The sequence below is a fragment of the Leopardus geoffroyi genome, chromosome A1 (genome assembly GCF_018350155.1).
Source record: "Leopardus geoffroyi isolate Oge1 chromosome A1, O.geoffroyi_Oge1_pat1.0, whole genome shotgun sequence".
NCBI classification, from domain to species: domain Eukaryota; kingdom Metazoa; phylum Chordata; class Mammalia; order Carnivora; family Felidae; genus Leopardus; species Leopardus geoffroyi.
The window spans coordinates 116,773,268-116,795,004 of record NC_059326.1 but is presented as its reverse complement, the minus strand read 5'-3'; the positions used below and the strand labels follow the sequence as shown (position 1 = coordinate 116,795,004).

Sequence of the window (21,737 nt, the reverse complement as noted above, 5' to 3'; positions counted from 1 at the left end):
TTTCAAGACTGTATACAATCATCAAAATTCACTGAATCATATACTCTAAATGGATGCAGTCTATATTAGTTAACTATAGTTTAATAAAATTGATAAAAATAAAGCCAGATACATTATGTTTATCACTATAAAATTTTAAGGTGTTTAGATCAATGGGGATACTGGTCTTTTGTTTTTTATCCTGATTAAATTATCTTGAGGTACTTGATAAAAACCTTAAACGACAATGGGGGAAATGGAAATTATTCCATTTCCTTAACTGCATATAGTTGCTTATCTAAATTTAGATTACTTAATACCTTGGGGGATTCTGGGGATTTACAGTTTCTGTGTAAAATTTTTGTATTATTTTAGATGTAAAACAAACTCTACTGACATTATAAACAGAAAACAAAATCTTCCAACACAAAAATTGATTTAAGTTTCTTGCCTTGGTTTTCTAAAACCCCCCAAGTTTCATGATCTCACGATTCAGTTCATGAGATTGAGCCCCGTGTCCGGTTCTGTGCTGCCAGCACAGAGCCTGCTTGGGATTCTCTCTCTGTCTCTCTCTCTCCCTCTGCCCCTCCCTCTCTCTCTCTTTCTCTCTCAAAATATAAACAAATATTAAATAAATAAATAAACAAATAATGAAAAAATACTCCCCCAGTAAACTTTTGAATAGGAGACTATTCAGTCATTATATAGACAAAAAGGAGAAAAAAGTTCAAAGTAAATTTGATCAAACACTCTAGGGTACACTTACAGTAGGACATTTCAAGAGAACAATAGATAAAATATTGATTAATTTATAAATGCATTATAGAATGAAAATGGATAGCATACTTCAGAGAAGAGGCAAAACTGAATCAGGCAGATGGCAGTTGAAATATATCTAAACTATAGATTAAATTCTCATTATTTATCCCTTTGCTCACCTAAATAGAATACAGAATATCATAACTACAAATATGAACATAAACTACTTCCAACTCATCATTTATTACACACACAGTAAATCTTCTTGATTGGTGGTAAAAATTAGGACGAATAAACTATTTGTGAACCCAAGAGTCATAGATTTTGAAGCACACAATGTAAGAGGCAAAGGATAATGCTTATGCTCTCAAAATTAAAAGGTCCTTTGGGGGTACATGTGTGGCTCAGCAGGTTAAGCATCTGACTCTTGATCTCAGCTCAGGTCTTGAACTCGGAGTCATGAGTTCAAGCCCTGCATTGTAGAAATAAATAAATAAATAAATAAATAAATAAATAAATAAATAAATAAATAAATAAAAATAAAAGTTCCTTTCCACAGAACCACAAGGAGCATCATGACAATTCAAACCTAGTTAATTTTTAGTTGAATAAAAGTTGAGAGGCATCAGAGATCACTAACTGTGATTCACAATGCACCAAAATGCAGACAGCATGGCTAAGATCTTCCCAATACTTTAATCTTTGGTGGTAGAGAATAGGTGTTTGGGAGATGCATTTCACCTTAAACACCTTAATTACTAACTATCTTACTCAGGCTGCCATTAACCTTAGGAAGGTATCCTTTAGGGCTTTGATGGAGATGTAGAATATGTCCTTCTTTTTAAGAGAAGAAGCCAAATGTAAAATCTTTTTCTCTATTACATGACATTTTCCAAATCAAAAGAGTAGGAATGAAAATACTAGGTCTGTTATTAACCTGCTGGGTGTCTATGTTACTTGTAGGTACTAAGTTGAGGACTTGAGACAATAAGGCTCAGTTGGCAACTTGCAATTCGTTATTGGATCTGATGGACTATTTTAAATACTTTCCAAAATAGACCCAACTATGGCTAGAAATAGGAACCCAAGAGAATTATGTCTCAGAGAATAATTCATGACCTACAACAATTACAGGAGATCCAGCAGAGAAGTTAAGACAATATTCTTGGGTGCCTGGGTTGCTCAGTTGGTTAAGCACCAGACTCTAGATTTCTACTCAGGACATGATCTCACAGCTGGTGGGATCAAGCCTGGAGTAAGGCTCGGTGCTGACATCTTGGAACCTGCTTGGGATTCTCTCTCTCCCCCTCTCTCTCTGCCCCACCTCTTCTCTTTGTGCACATACACACACACACACACACACTCTCTCTCTCTCTCTCTCTCTCTCAAAATAAATAAATAAACATTTTTTAAAGTTTATTTCTTTTCAGGGAAAGAGAGCTCAAGCACAGGAGCTGGGGAGGGGCAGAGAGAGAGGGGAGAGAATCTCAAGCGGGCTCTGCAATGTCAGTGCAGAGCCCAACTCAGGGCTCAACCTCAGGAGATCATGGCCTGAGCCAAAATCAAGAGTGGAGTGCTTAACCAACTAAGCCACCCAGGAGCCCCTAAAAAGACAACATTTTTAATCACAATCATCAATGGAAAGAATAAGACAATATTAGAAGCTGAGAGTACAAACGGATGTTTCTGGAGTGGAAACTATACAGAGTTTAGGAACAATACAGTGGAGTAGATGATTAAAAGAAATATAGTTCTAACATCTCACTTCACAACTATGAGGAAATAGGCAAATTAAGAGTAAATAAGCTACAGAGCTTCAACATACTTGTAAAAACCAAAAGGATTTTTAGGAGAAAACCCCAACATTTTCCGCTGGTAAACACTCAAGTTGCTCAGGTGTTCTAAGGCAAGATAACCTAATAATTATTATTAAAACGTGTAGGATGCAATTTATTATTATTTTAACTTCCTGACCCTCTTCTCATTGTATAATGTCCCTATTTATATCTATTAGGTTTCTTGTCTTAAGGTCTACTATAAGTGATATTTGTATAGTAAATACTGTATACAGTTTCCTTTTGATAAGTATTTGCATAGTATAATATCTTTCCATCCTTTTACTTTCAACCTTTTTAAAAAATTTTTAAATGTTTATTATTTATTTTTAAGAGAGAGACAGAGAGAGACAGAGTGCAAGCAGGGGAGGTGCAGAGAGAGAGGGTGACACAGAATCTGAAGCAGGCTCCAGGCTCTGAGCTGTCAGCACAGGGCCCAACGTGGGACTCGAACCCACAAACTGTGAGATCATGACCTGAGCCAAAGTCAGACACTTACCCAACTGAGCCACCCAGGTGCCCCTCAACCTTTCTTTATCCTTTTAATAAAGGTGTGTCTCCGATAAATGACATATGGTTGTTTAATTTCTAACCAGTCTGACCATCTTCATTAATTGGAATGTTTAGCCTGTTTACATTTAATGTAGCTACTGATATGCTTCAATTTAAATCTGTCATTTTACCACTTTTTTTTTTATCCCATCTGTTCTTATTTGTCTTTTTCCCCCTTTCTGGCCTTTTCATAGATTAATTAAGTATATTTTTATCCTATTATGACCCCATTAATAACTTACTGGTCTCATATTCTTTTAATATTTTAAATGGATTAACCTAGGAGATATAAATGCATCCTTGACTTCTGGAATGATATAATGGCCTTAGATTCTTTTAATTCTATTAAATTTCAATTCTATTAAATCCATTAATTCTATTTACCTTTCTCTAGATATAAGAACACATTATTGTTCTCATATACTTGAATTCGTTTTATATTTTAAATCCTACTATGCATTAGTTTTGTTATATTCAGTAAATATTTACCTCCATTGCTTCCTTCTTTGTTCCCTCCCTCCCTTCATTCCCTTCCTTCCTATATTTCTCATGCTTCTACTTAGAAATATTTTATGTATACCTAAAGAAATTACTATTTACCTCAGTGAAGATCTGCTTGGGATATATTTCCTCAGTTTGGGTTCATTTGAAAATATTTTCATTTACTTTCCTTTTTGAAGAATATTTTTTGCTGAGCATAAAATTCTAAGTTTGCAGATGTTTTCTTTAAGCCCTTTAAAGATGTCATTTAATTGTCTTCTGGCTTCCAATTTTTTTTTTTTTTTTTTTTTGAGAGTTCAGTTGTCAGTCTTGCTATTGCTCATTTAAAGGTAATAAGTCTTGGGGCGCCTGGGTGGCGCAGTCGGTTAAGCGTCCGACTTCAGCCAGGTCACAATCTCGCGGTCCATGAGTTCGAGCCCCGCGTCAGGCTCTGGGCTGATGGCTCAGAGCCTGGAGCCTGTTTCCGATTCTGTGTCTCCCTCTCTCTCTGCCCCTCCCCCGTTCATGCTCTGTCTCTCTCTGTCCCAAAAATAAATAAACGTTGAAAAAAAATTAAAAATAAATAAATAAAGGTAATAAGTCTTAAAAATATAAAATAAAATAAAGGTAATAAGTCTTAGGGTAACTGGGTGGCTCATTCAGTTAAGTGTCCAACTTCAGCTCAGGTCATGATCTCTCAGATCATAGGTTTGAGCCCAGCATTGGGCTCTGTGCTGACATCTCAGAGCCAGGAGTTGGCTTTGGATTCTGTGTCTCCCTCTCTCTCTGCCCCTCCCCTGCTCACATTCTCTCTCTCTCTCTCTCTCTCTCTCTCAAAAATAAATAAACATTAAAAAAATAAAAAATAAAGGTAATAAGTCTTTTATTTTCTGGCTGTCAAAAAAAATTGTTAAAAAAACTAATAAAATCAATACAGCTATGGCATACTTTATTTCAAAAAAAAGAAAGCAAAAATACAAAATGAGAAATGTAAAAAAAAACCATTATGGTTCCTACTACATTAAAATAATGAGAAATATAATGAATAACTTTAAGGCTATATATTACATTATAAATGCACAAATTTATTGAAAAAAAAACAATTTGCAAAACTATACAACTAGAAGTTTAAAATTTGTATAGTTTTAAACCTACTGCAAATACTGAATTTGTAATTAAAAACATTTTCATGAAAATAACTCTAATCTAATAAGGCTTAATTCTGAATTCTCCCAAATATTTATGGGAGAAAAAAATGATTTAAACAAACTTTCCAAAGAATTGAAAAAGAGCTAAAACTTCTCCACTTACTATAAGAGGCCAGCATAGCCTTGATACCAAACCCTGACAAAAAGATTAAAAGAATGGAAAATTACAAACCAATTTCTATCATAAACACAGATTTTTAAAATTCTAAGCAAAATATTGGGAAACGAAATCCAGTGGTATAAAGAAGGATAATATATCACAACCAACCAGGGTTTATTCCAAGAATGTAATATTGGTTTATCATTAATAAATCAACCAATATAATTCATGATTTGAATAAAATAAAAGGATATCATATGATCACTTAAACAGAAAAATATATGATAAATTTAATACCCATTCATAATTTTTTAAAAATCCCTTAGTTAAATTAGAAAGGGAAGGAAGCTTCCTTAACCTGACAAAAGACCTCTGGAACAAAATGTATCTCATATTAAATATAAAAAACTTTCTGTCTGAGACAGGATTAAGACAAGACTATTATCACTTCAATTCAGCAATGCCACCAAACCATAAAACAAGGAAACAATATGATTAGAAAGTTAAAACATAAATAAATAAAACTAAGAGTATTGGAAATGGCAAACAGTGTCTATAGAAAATATAAAATAATATAAAAATGTGACATTTCAAAATAAAATTTAGCAAGGACCCTGGATATAAACATAATATAAAAATTAGTTTTATATCTATATACCTGCAACAAAAACAATTATAAAATGAAATTTTTTAAATGCCATTTAAAATTATATCAAAATATCAAATATTTAATGAAGTTGTACAAAAATATCTCTATATACACACATAAACATGTATAAACAGTGAGAGAAAAAATAAATAGAAAGATATATCATGTTAGTAGACCAGATGTTTATGTACATATTATCATTGTGTTAATAAATCCCTTATTTTTTACACAGTAAATAAAAATCTAGGGGCGCCTGGGTGGCGCAGTCGGTTGGGTGTCCGACTTCAGCCAGGTCACGATCTCGCGGTCCGTGAGTTCGAGCCCCGCGTCGGGCTCTGGGCTGATGGCTCAGAGCCTGGAGCCTGTTTCCAATTCTGTGTCTCCCTCTCTCTCTGCCCCTCCCCCGTTCATGCTCTGTCTCTCTCTGTCCCAAAAATAAATAAACGTTGAAAAAAAATTAAAAAAAAAAAAATCCAAGTAAAAGTTTGTCAAAATGGGAATATGCCTCATAGTTTCTACAGATTCAATGTAACACCAATTAAAATATGAGCAGAGTTTTCTGGGGTAGAAATTAACACGATGATTCACAATTTACGTAGAAATGCAAAGGGCCGAAAATAACTAAATTAATCAGGAGGCAAAAGAACAAGCTAGAAAAACTTACACAATTGTATACCAACGCGTATCAACACAGAATGGTATCGGCACAAGAATATAGGACTACACCACTAAAAGAGAATGAAAGTCTAGAAATAGGTACAACTATACAGTCATTTGGTTTATGACAAAGGCGGCACTACAGAATAGCAAGAAAAGTATGGTCTTTTTATTAAGTGGTGCTGTGTATGTAGAAAATTCAGCTGGATTTTTACATGGAAAAAAATTAATCTCAGCTCCAACATGACACCATACACAAAAATACAACTTCAGATGGATTAAGATTCTTAATGTGCATGTTAAAACAAGAAAGCTGCTGGAACTATGGCAACCACTAATCGAATATGGCTATTTAAACTGAAGCTCAAATTAAATTTAGGAACATTAAAAATTCAGTCCCACAGTTTCACTAGCCACATTTCAAGTGCTCAGTAGTCATATGTCCTATATATGCAGATATAGAAAATTTCCAACATACAGAAAGTCCCATTGGACAGCAATGGTCTAGAAGATAATATAGGAACATATCTTCATGACCTTGAAGTAGGCTACATTTTCGTTAAAAGGATAGAAAGAGTACCAAGTAAAAAAGAAAATGCATTAGATTTCGTTAGATCTCATTAAAATTAGGAGTTCCTGTTAATCAAAAGACATCATTAAGAAACATAGAGTAGCTCTACATACTCCTATGGAGTGATCGCAAGTTTATATATCTATCTATATCTATATATCTATAGATAGATATACATCTATATACATGTTCATTTTTGAGAGAGAAAGGAGTGGGGAAGGGGCAGAGACAGAGGGAGAGACAGAATCCCAAGCAGTTTCTGCTCTGCACTATCATCTCGGAGCATCATGCAAGCTCAAAACCACAAGATCATGACATGAACAGAAGTCAAACACTTAACCGACTGAGCCACCCAGGCGCCCCACAAGTATATGTTTTTCAGTGAAAAAACCAAAGTGGAGAAGAGTATGTTTTCGTATGTTATAATTTATCCTAAAAAGATATATACACATATACATTTGCTTATATTTATATATATATATATATTTAAAATATATATACGTTTATATGTATAAATACATATAAATGTGTCTATATATATAATATATATACACTTATATGTGCATTTAAAAAGGAATAATAAAAGGATAAATCATAAAATTTGATTACCTATAAGAAGAAAATAAGACTTGGGGCACCTGGGTGGCTCAGTCGGTTGAGCATCCGACTTCAGCTCAGGTCATGATCTCATGGCTTGTGGGTTCAAGCCCCGCGTTGGGCTCTGTGCTGAGAGCTCTGGGCCTGGAACCTGCTTCAGATTCTGTCTCCTTCTCTCTCTGCCCCTCCCCCACTTGTGCTCTGTCTCTCTCTGTCTCTCAAAAATAAATAAACGTAAAAATGATTTTTTTTTTAAAAAAGAAGAAAGACTAGAGTGGAGGAACAGGCATAGTAAATACTAGACTTCTCTAAATGTACTTTCTTTTATGAATTTGTTTTAGAACCATTGTAACTTTTCACATAGCTATAAAAGAAAATTAAATTTTAAAAAACAAGCCTGAGTTTTTAAAAGTTTTTTTTTTTTTTTTAATTCTAGTTAGTTAACATACAGTGTAATATTACTTCCAGGCCTAAATTTGAAAGTAACTCAAAACAAATGAACCTAACTCTGTATGTGTTTGGCAGCTTACCTACACAGAGATGAACTACTCCAAGATATTTTAAATGTTTATTTATTTTGAGAGAGAAAATGTATGCGAGGGAGGGGCAGAAAGAGAGAGAGAGAGAGAAAATCTCAGAGAGAGAGCAAATCTCATGCTGTCAGCACAGAGCCAGACTCGGAACTTGATCTCACAAATGGTGAGATCATGACCTGAGCTGAAATCAAGAGCTGGATGTTTAACCAAATGAGCCACTCAGGCACCCGCTAAAATACTTTTTTTTTTAAAGTTTATTTTTTATTTATTTTTGACAGAGCGAGAGAGAGAGTAAGAGGGAGAGGGAAAGCATGGGAGAGGGAGACAGAATCCCAAGCATGTTCTGCACTGTCAACACAGAGCACAATGTGGGCCTCAATCCTATGACCCTGGGATCATGACCTGAGCCAAAACCAAGAGTCCCATGCCCGACAAACTGAGCCACCCAGGTGCCCCCTCATCCCAAAACTTTAAAACACAATAATTTATATGTGCCTAGTGGGATATACCCTCCAAGTGAAAATAATGACAAAAATATTAAACTGATACTGTAATCATATTGTTGGTTTAGTGCTGGTATTGTTTTCTAAGTCTGTTTTTTGAGTAGTGTGGGGTAACAAATGAGTAATTATGTTGATATAAATGAAAACTGGGATTTTTATTGTGGAAGAAAGGAGACACAAATGTAAAATTGATGGAATTAAGTAAAAGCCTTAGAGTGATGAATTTGAATTAGACAGATTAGTATAAACTTGTGATGCCTTGGGGCAACTGGGTGGCTCAGTCAGTTAAGCGGCTGGCTTCGGCTCTAGTCATGATCTCCCGGTTTGTGGGTTTGTGAGTTCGAGCCCCGCGTCAGGCTCTGTGCTGACAGCTCGGAGCCTGGAGCCTGCTTCAGATTCTGTGTCTTCTTCTCTCTCTGCTCCTCCCCCACTCACGCTCCATCTCTGTCTCTCAATAATAAATAAACATTAAAAAAATTAAAAAAAAAACTTGTTATGCCTTTTATATTTTTTTTAAAAAATGGACATCCCTTAGCTCAGTAACTAAAAGTACCTAAAACACTGACTCAACACTGTAGCAATAAGCACACCTGTTGTCAAGATTCTATCTCCAAATATCACCACGCACAAAAAATAAAATACTGAAGGATCCTTGAAAAATGCTTAATTCCAGGTCTGAGACAAGAAGTTTACAAGATGAACCTGGATATCTGTAATACCAAACAGCAGACATTCTCTTCAAAATGAATGAATAAGCCATCCAGTTTTCCCAACAGCATTTGTTGAAGAGACTTGTCTTTTTCCCATTGTATATTCTTGCCTCCTTTGTCATAGATTAATTTATCATATAAGCATGGGCTTATTTCTGAGCTCTCTATTCTGTTCCATTAATCTGTGTGTCTGTTTTTGTGCCAGCACTACATACTGTTTTGATTGCTACAGCTTTGTAGTATATCTTGCAATCCGGGATTGGGACACCTAGCAGCTTTGTTCTTCTTTCTTGATGAGTCTGGCTAAAGGTTTATCAATTTTGTCTATCTTTTCAAAGGTCCAGCTCCTGGTTTCATTGATTTTTTTTTTCTACAATAAAGATAGAAACTGAACCACTTTCTTAACCATACACAAAAACAAACTCAAAATGAATTAAAGACCTAAATGTGAGACCTGAAAGCATAAAATTCCTATAAGAAAACATAGGCAGTAATCGCTTTGACATCAGCTCTACAAACATTTTTTTAGATGTATCGCCTCAGGCAAGGAAAAAAAAAGCAAAAAGAAACTACTGGGACTATACCAAAACAAAAAGCTTTTGCACAGCAAAGGAAACCTTCAACAAAATGACAAGGCAACCTACTAAATGGGAGAAGATAGCTGCAAATGACATAGTCAATAAGGGGTTAATATCCAAAATACATAAACAACTCCTACAACTCAACACCCCACAATAATAATTTGATTTAAAATGGGCAGAGGGGGAGTGCCTGGCTGGCTCAGTCAAGGGAGCATACAATTCTTGATCTTGGGATTGTGAGTTCAAGTCCCACGTTGGGTATAAAAATAAATAAACTTAAAATAAAAATAAAGTAAATAAATAAACCTACATAAGTAAATAAATAAACAAACAAATAAAAATGGGCAGAGGACCTTAATAGACATTTTCCCAAAGACATACAAATGACCAACAGACACATGAAAAAGATGTTCAACATCACTGATCATCAGGGAAATTACAAACCAAAATTACAATGAGATATCACCTTATACCTGTCAGAATAGATAGAATTAAAAGACAAGAAATAACAAGTGTTAGTAAGGATGTGGAGAGAAAAGAATCCATGTGCACTGCTACTGGGAATGACAATAGGTGCAGCCACTATGGAAAACAGTATGGAAGGTTCTCAAAAAATTAAAAATATAAATATCATATGGGGCACCTAGGTGGCTCAGTCAGTTAAGCTTTGACTTGTGCTCAGGTCATAATCTTGCATCCGGCTCTGTGCTAACAGCTCAGAGCCTGGAGCTTGCTTTATTTTTTTTTTATTTTTTATTTTTTTAACGTTTAATTATTTTTGGGACAGAGAGAGACAGAACATGAACGGGGGAGGGGCAGAGAGAAAGGGAGACACAGAATCGGAAGCAGGCTCCAGGCTCTGAGCCATCAGCCCAGAGCCTGACGCGGGGCTCGAACTCACGGACCGTGAGATAGTGACCTGAGCCGAAGTCGGACGCTCAACCGACTGAGCCACCCAGGCGCCCCCCTGGAGCTTGCTTTAGAGTATGTGTCTCCATCTCTCTCTGCCCCTCCCACTCATGTGCTCTCTCTCTCTCTGTCAAAAATAAACATTGAAATTTGTTTAAATAAATAAATAAATAAATAAATAAATAAATAAATATTGTATGATCCAGTAATTCTACTACTGGGAATTTACCCCAAGAAAATGAAAGCACTGCAGCACTTGGGCTCATCAGTTAAGCATCTGGCTCTTGATTTCGGCTAAGGTGATAGTCATGATATTGAGCCCCGCCTTGGGCTCCATGCTGATAGTGTGGAGCCTTCTTGGTATTGTCTCTCTCCCTCTCTCTTTGCCCTTCCCCTGCTTGCATGCACGTGCTCTCTCTCAAAATAAATAAACTTAAAAAAAAAAGAAAATGAAAACACTAATTCAAAAAGATATATGCAGGGGCGCCTGGGTGGCACAGTCGGTTAAGCGTCCGACTTCAGCCAGGTCACGATGTCGCAGTCCGTGAGTTCGAGCCCTGCGTCGGGCTCTGAGCTGATGGCTCAGAGCCTGGAGCCTGTTTCCGATTCTGTGTCTCCCTCTCTCTCTGCCCCTCCCCCGTTCATGCTCTGTCTCTCTCTGTCCCAAAAATAAATAAACGTTGAAAAAAAAAATTAAAAAAAAAAAAGATATATGCAACCCAATGTTTATTGCAGCATTATTTACAATTCTTTACAATAGCCAGGATATGGAAGCAACCCAAATAACCATCTATAGATAAACAGATAAAGATGTCATATATACTCAGCCATAAAAAAGAATGACATCTTGCCATTTGCAACAGCATGGATGGACCTGGAGGTATAATGTTAAGTGAAATAAGTAAAAGAAAGACAAATAACATATGATTTCACTCATGTGTGGAATTTAAGAAACAAAAGAAATGAACAAAGGGAAAAAGAGACAAACAAAAAACCAGACTCTTAAATAAAGAAAACAAACTGGTGGTTTCCGAAGGGGAAGTGGATGGAGAGATGGGTGAAATAGATAATGAGGATTAAGAGGTGTATATTTCCAGTAAGAAAATAAATAAGTCATGGAGATGAAAAGTATAGCATAGGGAATATAGTCATTAAGATGGTAGCAACATTGGTGACAGATGGGGACTACACTTATCATGATGAGCACTGAGTAATATATAGAATTGTGGATTCATTATGTTATACACCTGAAATTAACATAATACTGTATGTTAATTGTACTTCTATAAAAAAATGTTTTTTAAGATCATAAGAGGACACTATAAACAACTTCATACCAAAATTTGAAAGCTTAGATGACATTAACATATTTTTGGAAAAGACAGTTCATAAAAAAAAAAGCAAGAAGAGTAAAAATATAAATAATTCTATTACTAATGGAAAAATTTAATTTCATGACTTAAAACTTCCCCACAAAGAAAACTAAGGCACGGAGAATATCGCTAGTGAATTCTACTAAATATTTAAGAAAGAAATATCACCAATCTTAATAAACATGTTCAGAGAATATAAAAGAGGAGAGAGAAAAAATACTTTGAACCTGTTTAATAGGGCCAGCATAACCTTGACATCAAATCCTTATAAGAAAGGAAAATGACAAGCCTATCTTGAGTGGTAAGTATAGATGCAAAACCCCATTATGAAGATGTCTTAACTGGTTGTTTTTATTTTGTATGAACATCATTTTGAGACTAAACAAAACAGCTGTAATCTTTGCTTAAAGATTCTAAAGAATAAGCATAATGTGCATGAATTCAGAGAATACATTTCTGAGGGTGTGCCATTACACTTCTGCTATGAAAACAGTATATATGTAGATGGCAACCAGATGGTTCTAGAACAGCCAAGATTTGGGGATATGACAGAAAAGTTTTTTTCTCTTTCTCTGAAGCACAGGAGAGAGAATATGTGATTGCATATTCATTCCCAGATTGAAAGACAAGTTCCAGATGAATATATAATGACCTTCTGTGTTTATAGCTTGAGAAGGAAATTGTTATCCTAATTCTCTTCTTTTTCATAAACGCAGAATAAAAGAGACATGTACCTTATTTATATCGTAAACCATTCTCATCTTGCCAGTTAAAATTGGGAAAAAAGTAAGTAACTACTTTTACGATTTAGTTGTTGTTTTTAAGAATAATCTTTACCAATAAACTCCTTACTTCCCTTAATACTTCAGTCAGAACCCTAGGCTGTGATCCACATTCACTTGACATTCTTTCAAATGTTAATTATTTCTGATATTCCTATTACCCCCATTTGAGAAATGTAAAAGTCTCTTTAAGACTTAATCCATCTTCACTCCAACCCAGCAAAATATATTTAGTCTCTGGAATATAATTGTTTTCCTCTAACTGTAAATATTTAAGGCAACACACATTAATAGATCTTAACATTATCAGACATGTTGTTAAAATTTCCCCATTGATACATTTCCCAGGCATTGCTTTTTCCTACTGTTTCCTCAAGTTATTAAGCTCTTTTCCTTCCCTTTTACTAGTTTGAGGTTTCTCTATTATACAATAAATTCTATTGTACTGTCTACATAGTTTTTTTTAATCCAAATGTATTTCATATGCTCTGCAAGCTTCCTTAGTTACAGCACTCTAAAGATTTTCTAAGTCAATTATCAGTTTAAAAGTCAAAATAGATATGAGGAAATATCTAATCAACCTATGGGAAAGTCTGCTAATGGCATATATTTTAATAAATAAAAACACCTAGAATGTCAAAAACATTCTACCACTCTGTAAACAAATGACACTGCACAGGAGAAATATTGTATACCCTACATATACATCCTGGCAAAGGACAAACTGCTTCAGTTACAGAAGAACAATACACTAACATAACACTGATATGTTCACTATAATTTTCATGTGGAATATTTAATAAAGTCAGTTGTTCACTGTTGTAAATTTTTTGCTACATTAATATTTATTATCTAAAAAATTTGCCAATGCAATGAATTTTAAATGATAGACAGAAATGTACATCTCCGAGGTAACATGTTGGATACCAACCTAAAAAAAATTAAAGGGCCCATCACAAATCTTACAAAAAACTAACATGAGACACATGTTGTCTACTTGTTGCATAGTACATCAATTTTGTTTATATCTATAAAGTATTATTAATATGAGAAATAAAGATAAAAATGTTTTCCTGAATTTCCTAAACTGACAGATTTTAGTATTGTAAAATATGTTAATACACACTGTAAACTAAAACAAGACAGAAGGACTCAGTATTTAGAAAGTATAATGCTAAGCTAAATAAGTCAGTAAAGACAGATACGAAATAATTTCACGCACATGTGGAATTTAAAGAAACAAAACAAATGAGCAAAGGAAAAACACAGAGACAGAGAGGGAGAGAGAAACCAAGAAACAGACTTTCAACTATAGAGCACAAACTGATGATTACCAGAGGGAGGTGCGTGGGGGGATGGTCAAATAGGTGATGGGGATTAAAGAGTGCACTTGTCATCATGAGTAATGGATGATGTATGGAATTGTTAAATCATTATATTGTACACCTGAAACTAATATAACACTGTGTTAACTACACTGGAATTAAAATAAAAACTTAAGTAAAAAAGAAGGGCTTAGTATTTGAAAAAAATATAAATATATATACATCGAGATTCCTTTTTTTAATAAAATTTTTTTTTAACATTTATTCATTTTTGAGAGACAGAGTGTGAACACGAGAGGGGCAGAGAGAGAGGGAGACACAGAATTCAAAGCAGGCTCCAGGCTCTGAGCTGTCAGCACAGAACCCGACGCGGGGCTCCAACTCACAAACCGTGAGATCATGACCTGAGCTGAAGTTAGACACAACTGATTGAAACACCCAGGCGCCTCTAAACGAGATTTTTTATGACTCAGGCACACAGTTAAAATTATTATGAAATCGTACTCTTTTCAAAGGATTTTTGTTTTATAAAATCAAGCAGTAAATATTTTATTTCTAGAATTCTGTAGTTGGTATTACGGCATTCAGCGAACACTATGACAAGCATTCTGTTCTAAAGAATCAAGATTGGATCGATATGCAATTGGATAGGAAGAAGTCAATAATAAAATGTCTGGGTGAATTACAAATACTCCAGCTTTCTAGAAGTTATTTTATTCATGTTCTTATACATCATACTTTCTTTATATATAAGGAAATATCTAGTACACAAAAATTATTAGCAGGCAATGGACTACCTAAAACTTGAAATATCAACATTGATGGAAAAAGATTGTGCAGGTAGACAAATGGGATGGCACAGTATTCCTGCATGTATGAACAGTCTACCTTTGTTACTGTCACTCATATAAGTTTAAAAATTCAGTGGCAAGGGATATTTTCCTCTGTTACTAGCTATATTTCTCCTTTTAAATAATTCTCCAACTTCCAGATCCATTTCTTTCAAGTCTGCTCAAAATGTGTTTCTCAAACAATACCTGACTGCCAAACATTCAGATTCCCAAACTTCAGTATTCTCATCTCTATTTGTTATAGAAAGCAGTGAAATAAAATAAGTGATGCATTTTCTTGATAGGAAGAGAGTTCTACATTGTTTTGATACCTGAAATATTAACATTACAATGCACCAATTTTCTGTCTTAAAATTAACTACATTTTCATTTGTATTTGCTGCAACTTTCACAGTATAAACATGTGTGTCCCTACTAATCACTTTGTCATCTATAGGAACTGTGATCATATTTAGTGTCAGACACAGTATTGAGGTTTTTCTAGGACCAGAAAATCCCACTGTTAATGTTGTTTCACTACTATATATGAGGAAGAAAATAATCATTGAAATAATATATTTGAAAGAGATCTTTAAACTGCTAAATATATATACACATAAAGTGGAAAAGTAAGTTAAATCTTTGTTCTCGATGTTGAACTCTTCCATCTACATTAACACCCAATTCATCCATTCACAAATGTATTTATTCTTTCATTCAGCAAGCACTTATGCCATGTGAAACATAAAATATGCAAAATTATAATGCATATAAATCTATTTTATTTTCAGTTAACATCATCATTTGAAGGAGAATAACTAACTTATAACTTACTTTTCCCCTATTACCTGGAATCATAAAACAAGGAATCCTCCATTCCCTTCCCTAATTTCTGCATACCTCCTTCCCTTTTATCAATGATCTCTATGAAAAATCAGAAAGTAATACTGTAAAATTGCTGAAGACTGTCCTCACTCTATTTGATAAGTTTTTGAAATGCAAAGGGCTACTAAGGATAAATTTAAGTATTTGAATAATTTAACTTTTACTACATGCATTACTTTCAAATATAGCATTTACTTATTTTAAAGTATATTGGCTTCTAAATAATAAGAAAATTAAATCCAAGTTGAATGGACTTTGAATGGCAAGTACACCTTGAATACACAAATGTTTCTGACACAACGATTACTCCTCTTTCAAACAATAAGTAGTAAATGGAATTGTTGAATCACTATATTGTACATCTGAAATGAATATGACACTGTATATTAATTACACTGGAATTAAAATTTTAAAAACAATTACTACTCATTCTTCTTTGTGAAATATATCAATAAAATGTAAAATAAAAGGTTGTCAAGTCCTATACCCAATGGTTTTATTTTCTATCAGTACAAACAGGTATTCTGAGACATGCTTATAATTTCCATATACTTAGAAACACTGTGTGGAGCTATCATTAGCTATGTTTCAGAGTGCCATTCTCAAAAAAGACTACTATGCAAAAATGGCATTTATTTAAAAAGTATGACCTAGAAAATATGTTGCCATTTTATTAAATGGTGTATCATTCAGGATCTAATTCAAATGCCATCTCTACCACAATTCCTCTTCTGATTTCCTCCTCCTCCCTTCCCAGATGTTCTCTCACAGTCTCTCTCTCCCTTTGAACATCCATTGCAATTTATTTTTACATTTTTTAGGTTATCATTGTCAAATCATGTATTGTAATGGTTTGGGCAAATGCCTCATCTTCCATGATACTATGCTTATGTAATGTAAAGACTCTTGCATATTTTTCATTCCCATTTTTGGTATCAGAATGCCTTACCCATATCTGGGACACCTGGGTGGCTCAGTCCATTAAGGGTCTGACTCTTGATCTTGGCTCAAGTCATGATCTCATGGTGTGTGAGATTGAGCCTCACGTCAGGCTCTCTGCGGACAGCACCAAGCTTGCTTGGGGTTCTCTCTCTCCCTCTGCCTCTCTCTCTCAAAATAAATAAATAAACTTTTTTAAAAAATGCCTTACACATCTGTTGCTCAAAATGTCTTTTTTTTAATGAAGGGGTTTATGCTTTAAATAATTCCTTGAATAAATTCATAAAAGGAATTAAAGACATCCCCATTTATTTCCTGTACCAGAAACTTTGGTGCCTTATTTCTAATTTTAGTCCTGTATACTAGATTACTTTTATTGTTCTTTAATAGGCTTAAATTTCTTACCCTTGTTTCTCAGAAATAAACTATAAACTCCTTGAGGCCAAGGACAGTCTTTTAATACTTTTATACTCACAGAATTCTTAGCATGGGGGTGCTAAGCAGGAGTGTTCAATTCAATGGATTAAATGTTGCTAAAGGCTCATCTAAGAAGCATTTCAGAACATAGCTAGCAGCCATCTCCTGGGCAAGGGAATCAAATCCCTCAAGATTTGCTTACCATGGCATTGACATTTACGTGATCCCCTTTCCTATTCCGAATGTGAATGCAGGATATTGGCAAATTCAGTCCTACCCCAGTAGCCAGATTTCTCAGGTCAGCAGCACTGTATTCCCCACGCAACAGCAAACTGTTATTATCAGAACCAAGTCCTAGAGAGGCCCGATAGAGATAGGTCTGAGAAAGTCTCTCAACTGTAGTGACATCTATCGTGGCTGATGTCATACAAGGATTTGAAGCCATCTTCCTCCCTTGCCTCAGCTCTTCTGAAGAGCGACAGCAGCTTTGAGAACAACAAGCTGGGCTCTGGTTCATCTTGATGCACACAAAGAAAAGTAAGCACCCCAGAAATAAAAAGGAAATAGAGGCCAGGGCAATTACTAAATACAGGTTCTGGGTGGAAAGGTGGCCTCCTCTTTCCCAGGTATCTTCAAAGTCTGGAAGGACCTGAGGGGCAAAGTTGCTCAACAGTATACCTAATGTGACAGAAGAGGAAAGTGAGGGGTCTCCATGGTCTCGAACCACTACCACCACCCTCTGTTTAACTCCATCAGTGGGAAGAATGAAGCGAGCAGTACGAAGTTCTCCCATATTGGCTGAAATTCTGAAGAGGCTAGAGTCAGAAGCCTGAAAAATATGGTAGGAAAGCCAAGCATTAGAGCCACTGTCTGCATCCTCTGCTACCACTTTTGTGACCAAGTGTCCAGTTCTGGCAGAGCGAGGCACAATTTCCACTGGAACAGAGCCATTTCTGGGCAAGGGAAACAGGATGACTGGAGCATTGTCGTTCCTATCTACCACAAATAAGTTCACAGTCACTGCTGCACTTCTGGGAGGAATGCCACCATCCCGGGCTTCCACTTGGAAGTGAAACTCCCTGAGTTGCTCAAAGTCAAAGGAAAGTTTGGCAGTGATAGCCCCACTGGATGATTCTACTGCCACCAAGCTAGAGGCTGTCCTTTCAGAGATAATATCCAACAGCTCATAGAAGACAAGGCCATTTTCCCCTAGATCCAGATCCTGGGCAAAAACACGGCCTAAAGAGGCCCCAGGATCATTGTTTTCAGCCACAAAAAGTTCCTGTTGTGGCTGAGCAAAATTTGGTGAATTGTCGTTCACATCAGCAACAGACACAGTCACTGTCCTGCGGGTGCTCAGTGGGGGTGAGCCACCATCTGAGGCAGTAATCAAGACATGGTATTCACTGACCTGCTCCCGGTCCAGCGGCCCATCAGTCAGCAAGCTGTAGTAGTTGTCAAAAGAAACCTTCAGCTTAAAAGGGCCTCCACTGGACATGCTACAAAAGACCTTACCATTGGGACCAAGGTCCTCGTCCCTTAAACTGAAGAGAGCAATCACTGTGCCAGGGGCTGCGTCCTCAGAAACTGAACTGGATAGAGTCAGGAGGTTCACCTCAGGGGCATGATCATTCACATCAGTCACTTCCACCAGCAGTTTGACAGTACTAGCTAGACCGAAGGTACCCTCATCCCTCGCCTCAATGTATGCTTCCAACAACGTTTCAGGTAGACCGAGTGAAGCAGCTACCCGCACTTCCCCATTTCTAGGGTGCACGTGAAAGTAGTGTCGCAGCTCCACCAGCGTGCTATTGCTTAAGGAGTACCGGATTTCCCCATTGGAGCCTTCATCCGGGTCCGAGGCCTGAACTCGTAATAACAAAGTCCCGTTCGGGGCAGTCTCTGGTACCTTGGCACGGTATACTGTGCGCTCAAATACAGGCGCATTGTCGTTTGTGTCCACCACTATGATGGTAACTTGTGCTTCTCCGGAGCGCGCAGGCTGCCCTCCATCCTTAGCGGTGAGCAGTAGCTGGTGGGTGGCATGCTGCTCCCGATCCAGCGCTTTCTCTAATACCAACTCCGGGTATTCACTGCCGTCGACTCGCGACCCCATGATCAAGCGAAAGTGCTGGCTGGGGCTCAGGGTGTAGGTCAGGACACCGTTGCTTCCCTCGTCCGCATCTAGGGCATTAGGAAGAGTAAAGCGGGCTCCAGGCAACAGGAACTCGGGGATGTGCAGCTGCACGTCGCCGGCAGGGAAGACAGGAGAGTTGTCGTTGATGTCCACGACGTGAACTCGCATCTTGTGTAGCTCCAGCGGGTCCTCGAGCACCAGCTCATAGGTCAAGACGCAGGCAGCTTTAGTCCCGCACAGCCGTTCGCGGTCCGCCGGCTCTCGGACCACCAAGCTACCGCTGGCCAGATCCACCCCGAAGTAGGGCTCGCGGAGGCTGGAATGTAAGCGAAAGTTCCGCAAGCGTAGAGCGGCCGCTGACAGCCCCAAGTCCGCGGAAACATTACCTACAGCTACGCTCCGCACGGTCTCCTCCAACACTGAGTATTCCAGCTGTCTGGCGGCAGAGCAGCAGGAGACCCACAGACATAGAACCGCCACCCTCCAGCCCACCATCCTCCTTCCTCTTGGCGTCCCCGCTCCACCAGCAGTGACCCAGAACCATGCTCCGGACTCCCGGAGAGCACGAACTGTGGTAAAGAGCAAGAGCCGGCCGCCCGCCGAAGCGGACTCGAGGTGCACAGACCGCCGACGTTCGGCCTCTTGAATATACTGGACTTGCCCCGGGCTGACGGGCTGGAAGCTAAACTCTCGGGACTGGAGGCTTGGCAGCCGTCTGGGAAAGCGGAGCTGGTCGGTGCAGAGGAGCGCAGCGCCGCCTAGGGGTGCAGAGACGAGGTAAACTACTCAGGCTAGGGAGGGGCCATCTCCATTCCCTTCGAGCTGGGCTCTCTCCACAAAGTCCCGGCAGCCGGCGGGGGGCGGGGAACAGCGAGGAAGATGCCGTGAGAAATTAACACATCTTCCTTTGAACCCTGTTTCTAAGGAAAACGCCCTAAGAAGGCCTCCGTCTTAACTTCCACAACCTCTGACTGGAGACTGCTCGTAATTGAGGCTGAGCTCGTTTGGGCTTCTCTCTCCACTGTTTCACAGGGGAGCGTCCAGTTCCGGGCGCTCGGACCCACGGAACCCCTCCAGTGCCGGCGAAGAAATCGGAACTCCCAGAAAAATCGCGGGGCGGAGGCGGCGAAAGGTGGAATCGCGACCCTGAATGACCACGCCTTCGAAGCTTAAGGAAACCGGAAGCCCCAAGCTAAGGGCTGAAGCATTACATTCTAGATTCCTAGCCTCTCCACTGAGGGTTAAAGTCTCTGTGCACCTTCTTATATATGGGAAGCCAAGATTTCAACAGAGGCGGGCAGTGAGGAACAAATTGGGCAATAGGGTCTTCCCCAAGCTTCCCTCCCACCCCCCATCCCCGGCTCTAGCTTTTCGAGACACCCAGGTGGGCGAGCGCCAGGCTTATGGTTCGTTCCGCTTTTTTGTGGGTCAGCAATTTCCCTTTCCTCGGGAGCCCCTACTTGCTTTACAAGCGGCCCTTGACGCTCTGGATGAGACAGGTTAGAAACCAGTCAGTACAAGCCCCTGAAACTCAGAAAAACTGACACTCCTCCCCAATGGGACGTGTGAAGTGGAAGTGGAAGAAAGTTACTGAGATACTCTCCAGAGTGTAACCAGAAAACTACTGTGAAAATTTATTCTCTGTTAATATTTAGAAAACAGCATTGAGGCAGGGTAGGAACTAACTGCCCATATGTTGTCCAACTTCGTTTTTAAGCCGGTATTCTGAAGGGAAATTGGGACATTGGTCTGTCCTTGTAAAAACACCTCCGAGCTACAAGAAGTTATCTCCAAATTTGGCCTTTGCGCCCAACAACCCGCGGCTTTCCCTGAGGGGGAAGCGAACCGAAAAAGAGCGACTTCAATGACTATTAAACACTAAATTCCTTAAATTTCTTTTAATGTAATTGCAACATCGAAAGCCCCAGGAACCAAAATTTGAAAGACAAAAGCTAGATATTGATCAAGAATTGAAGCTTTCAGGGCACTGTATTTCCTGTTCAGAAAACTGCCTACAAATGTTGATAATCACTGAAGCTGAAGGCTGGATACATGGGAGCTGATTACACAATTCTCTTTACTGTATGTTTGAATACACTGTTATAATAGTTTTTAAAATTGATGATTAAAATGGGGGTGGGGGAGGTAAGCTGTTCCAGCATTCTGGTTTTAAGACTGAAAGTAGGATTGGTAAATTCATTATGCCACTAAGAACCAATCACCTCCCCAGAACAATACAAACCCAGCCCTAATCTCTTCCAGGAAAGCAGAGTAAGCGCAACATAAGGCAATTTAAATAGTAAATGCCCTTGACTAATTTGTCTTTCTGAGATAAGGAACCAAGAAAGTCATTGACACCAAGTCTTGGATAAAATTAAAGCAGGAAATATGTCAGCCCAGTGAAATGTTTAGGTAGAGACATA

The 21,737-nt window shown here is 37.8% G+C and overlaps 3 protein-coding genes across 13 annotated transcripts in view; all 3 read right to left on the bottom strand.

The window, feature by feature from the left end:
- The window catches only part of LOC123604936 (protocadherin alpha-1-like), a 187,316-nt gene that overhangs the window by 38,021 nt on the left and 127,558 nt on the right, over positions 1-21,737 (bottom strand).
- Positions 1-21,737, bottom strand: part of LOC123604792 (protocadherin alpha-C2) — a 210,845-nt gene that overhangs the window by 71,524 nt on the left and 117,584 nt on the right. Inside the window, exon 1 of one of the 11 annotated variants that reach the window (XM_045491026.1) lies at positions 17,380-20,587. The exons of the other annotated variants lie outside the window; for them this stretch is intronic. Within the exon in view, the coding sequence (XP_045346982.1) occupies positions 17,380-19,809 (2,430 nt within the window). The 5' untranslated portion in view covers positions 19,810-20,587. Of the gene's footprint in view, positions 1-17,379; positions 20,588-21,737 lie in introns of those variants that run through there. 11 annotated transcript variants of the gene reach the window in all.
- Positions 1-21,737, bottom strand: part of LOC123604939 (protocadherin alpha-10-like) — a 137,293-nt gene that overhangs the window by 34,973 nt on the left and 80,583 nt on the right.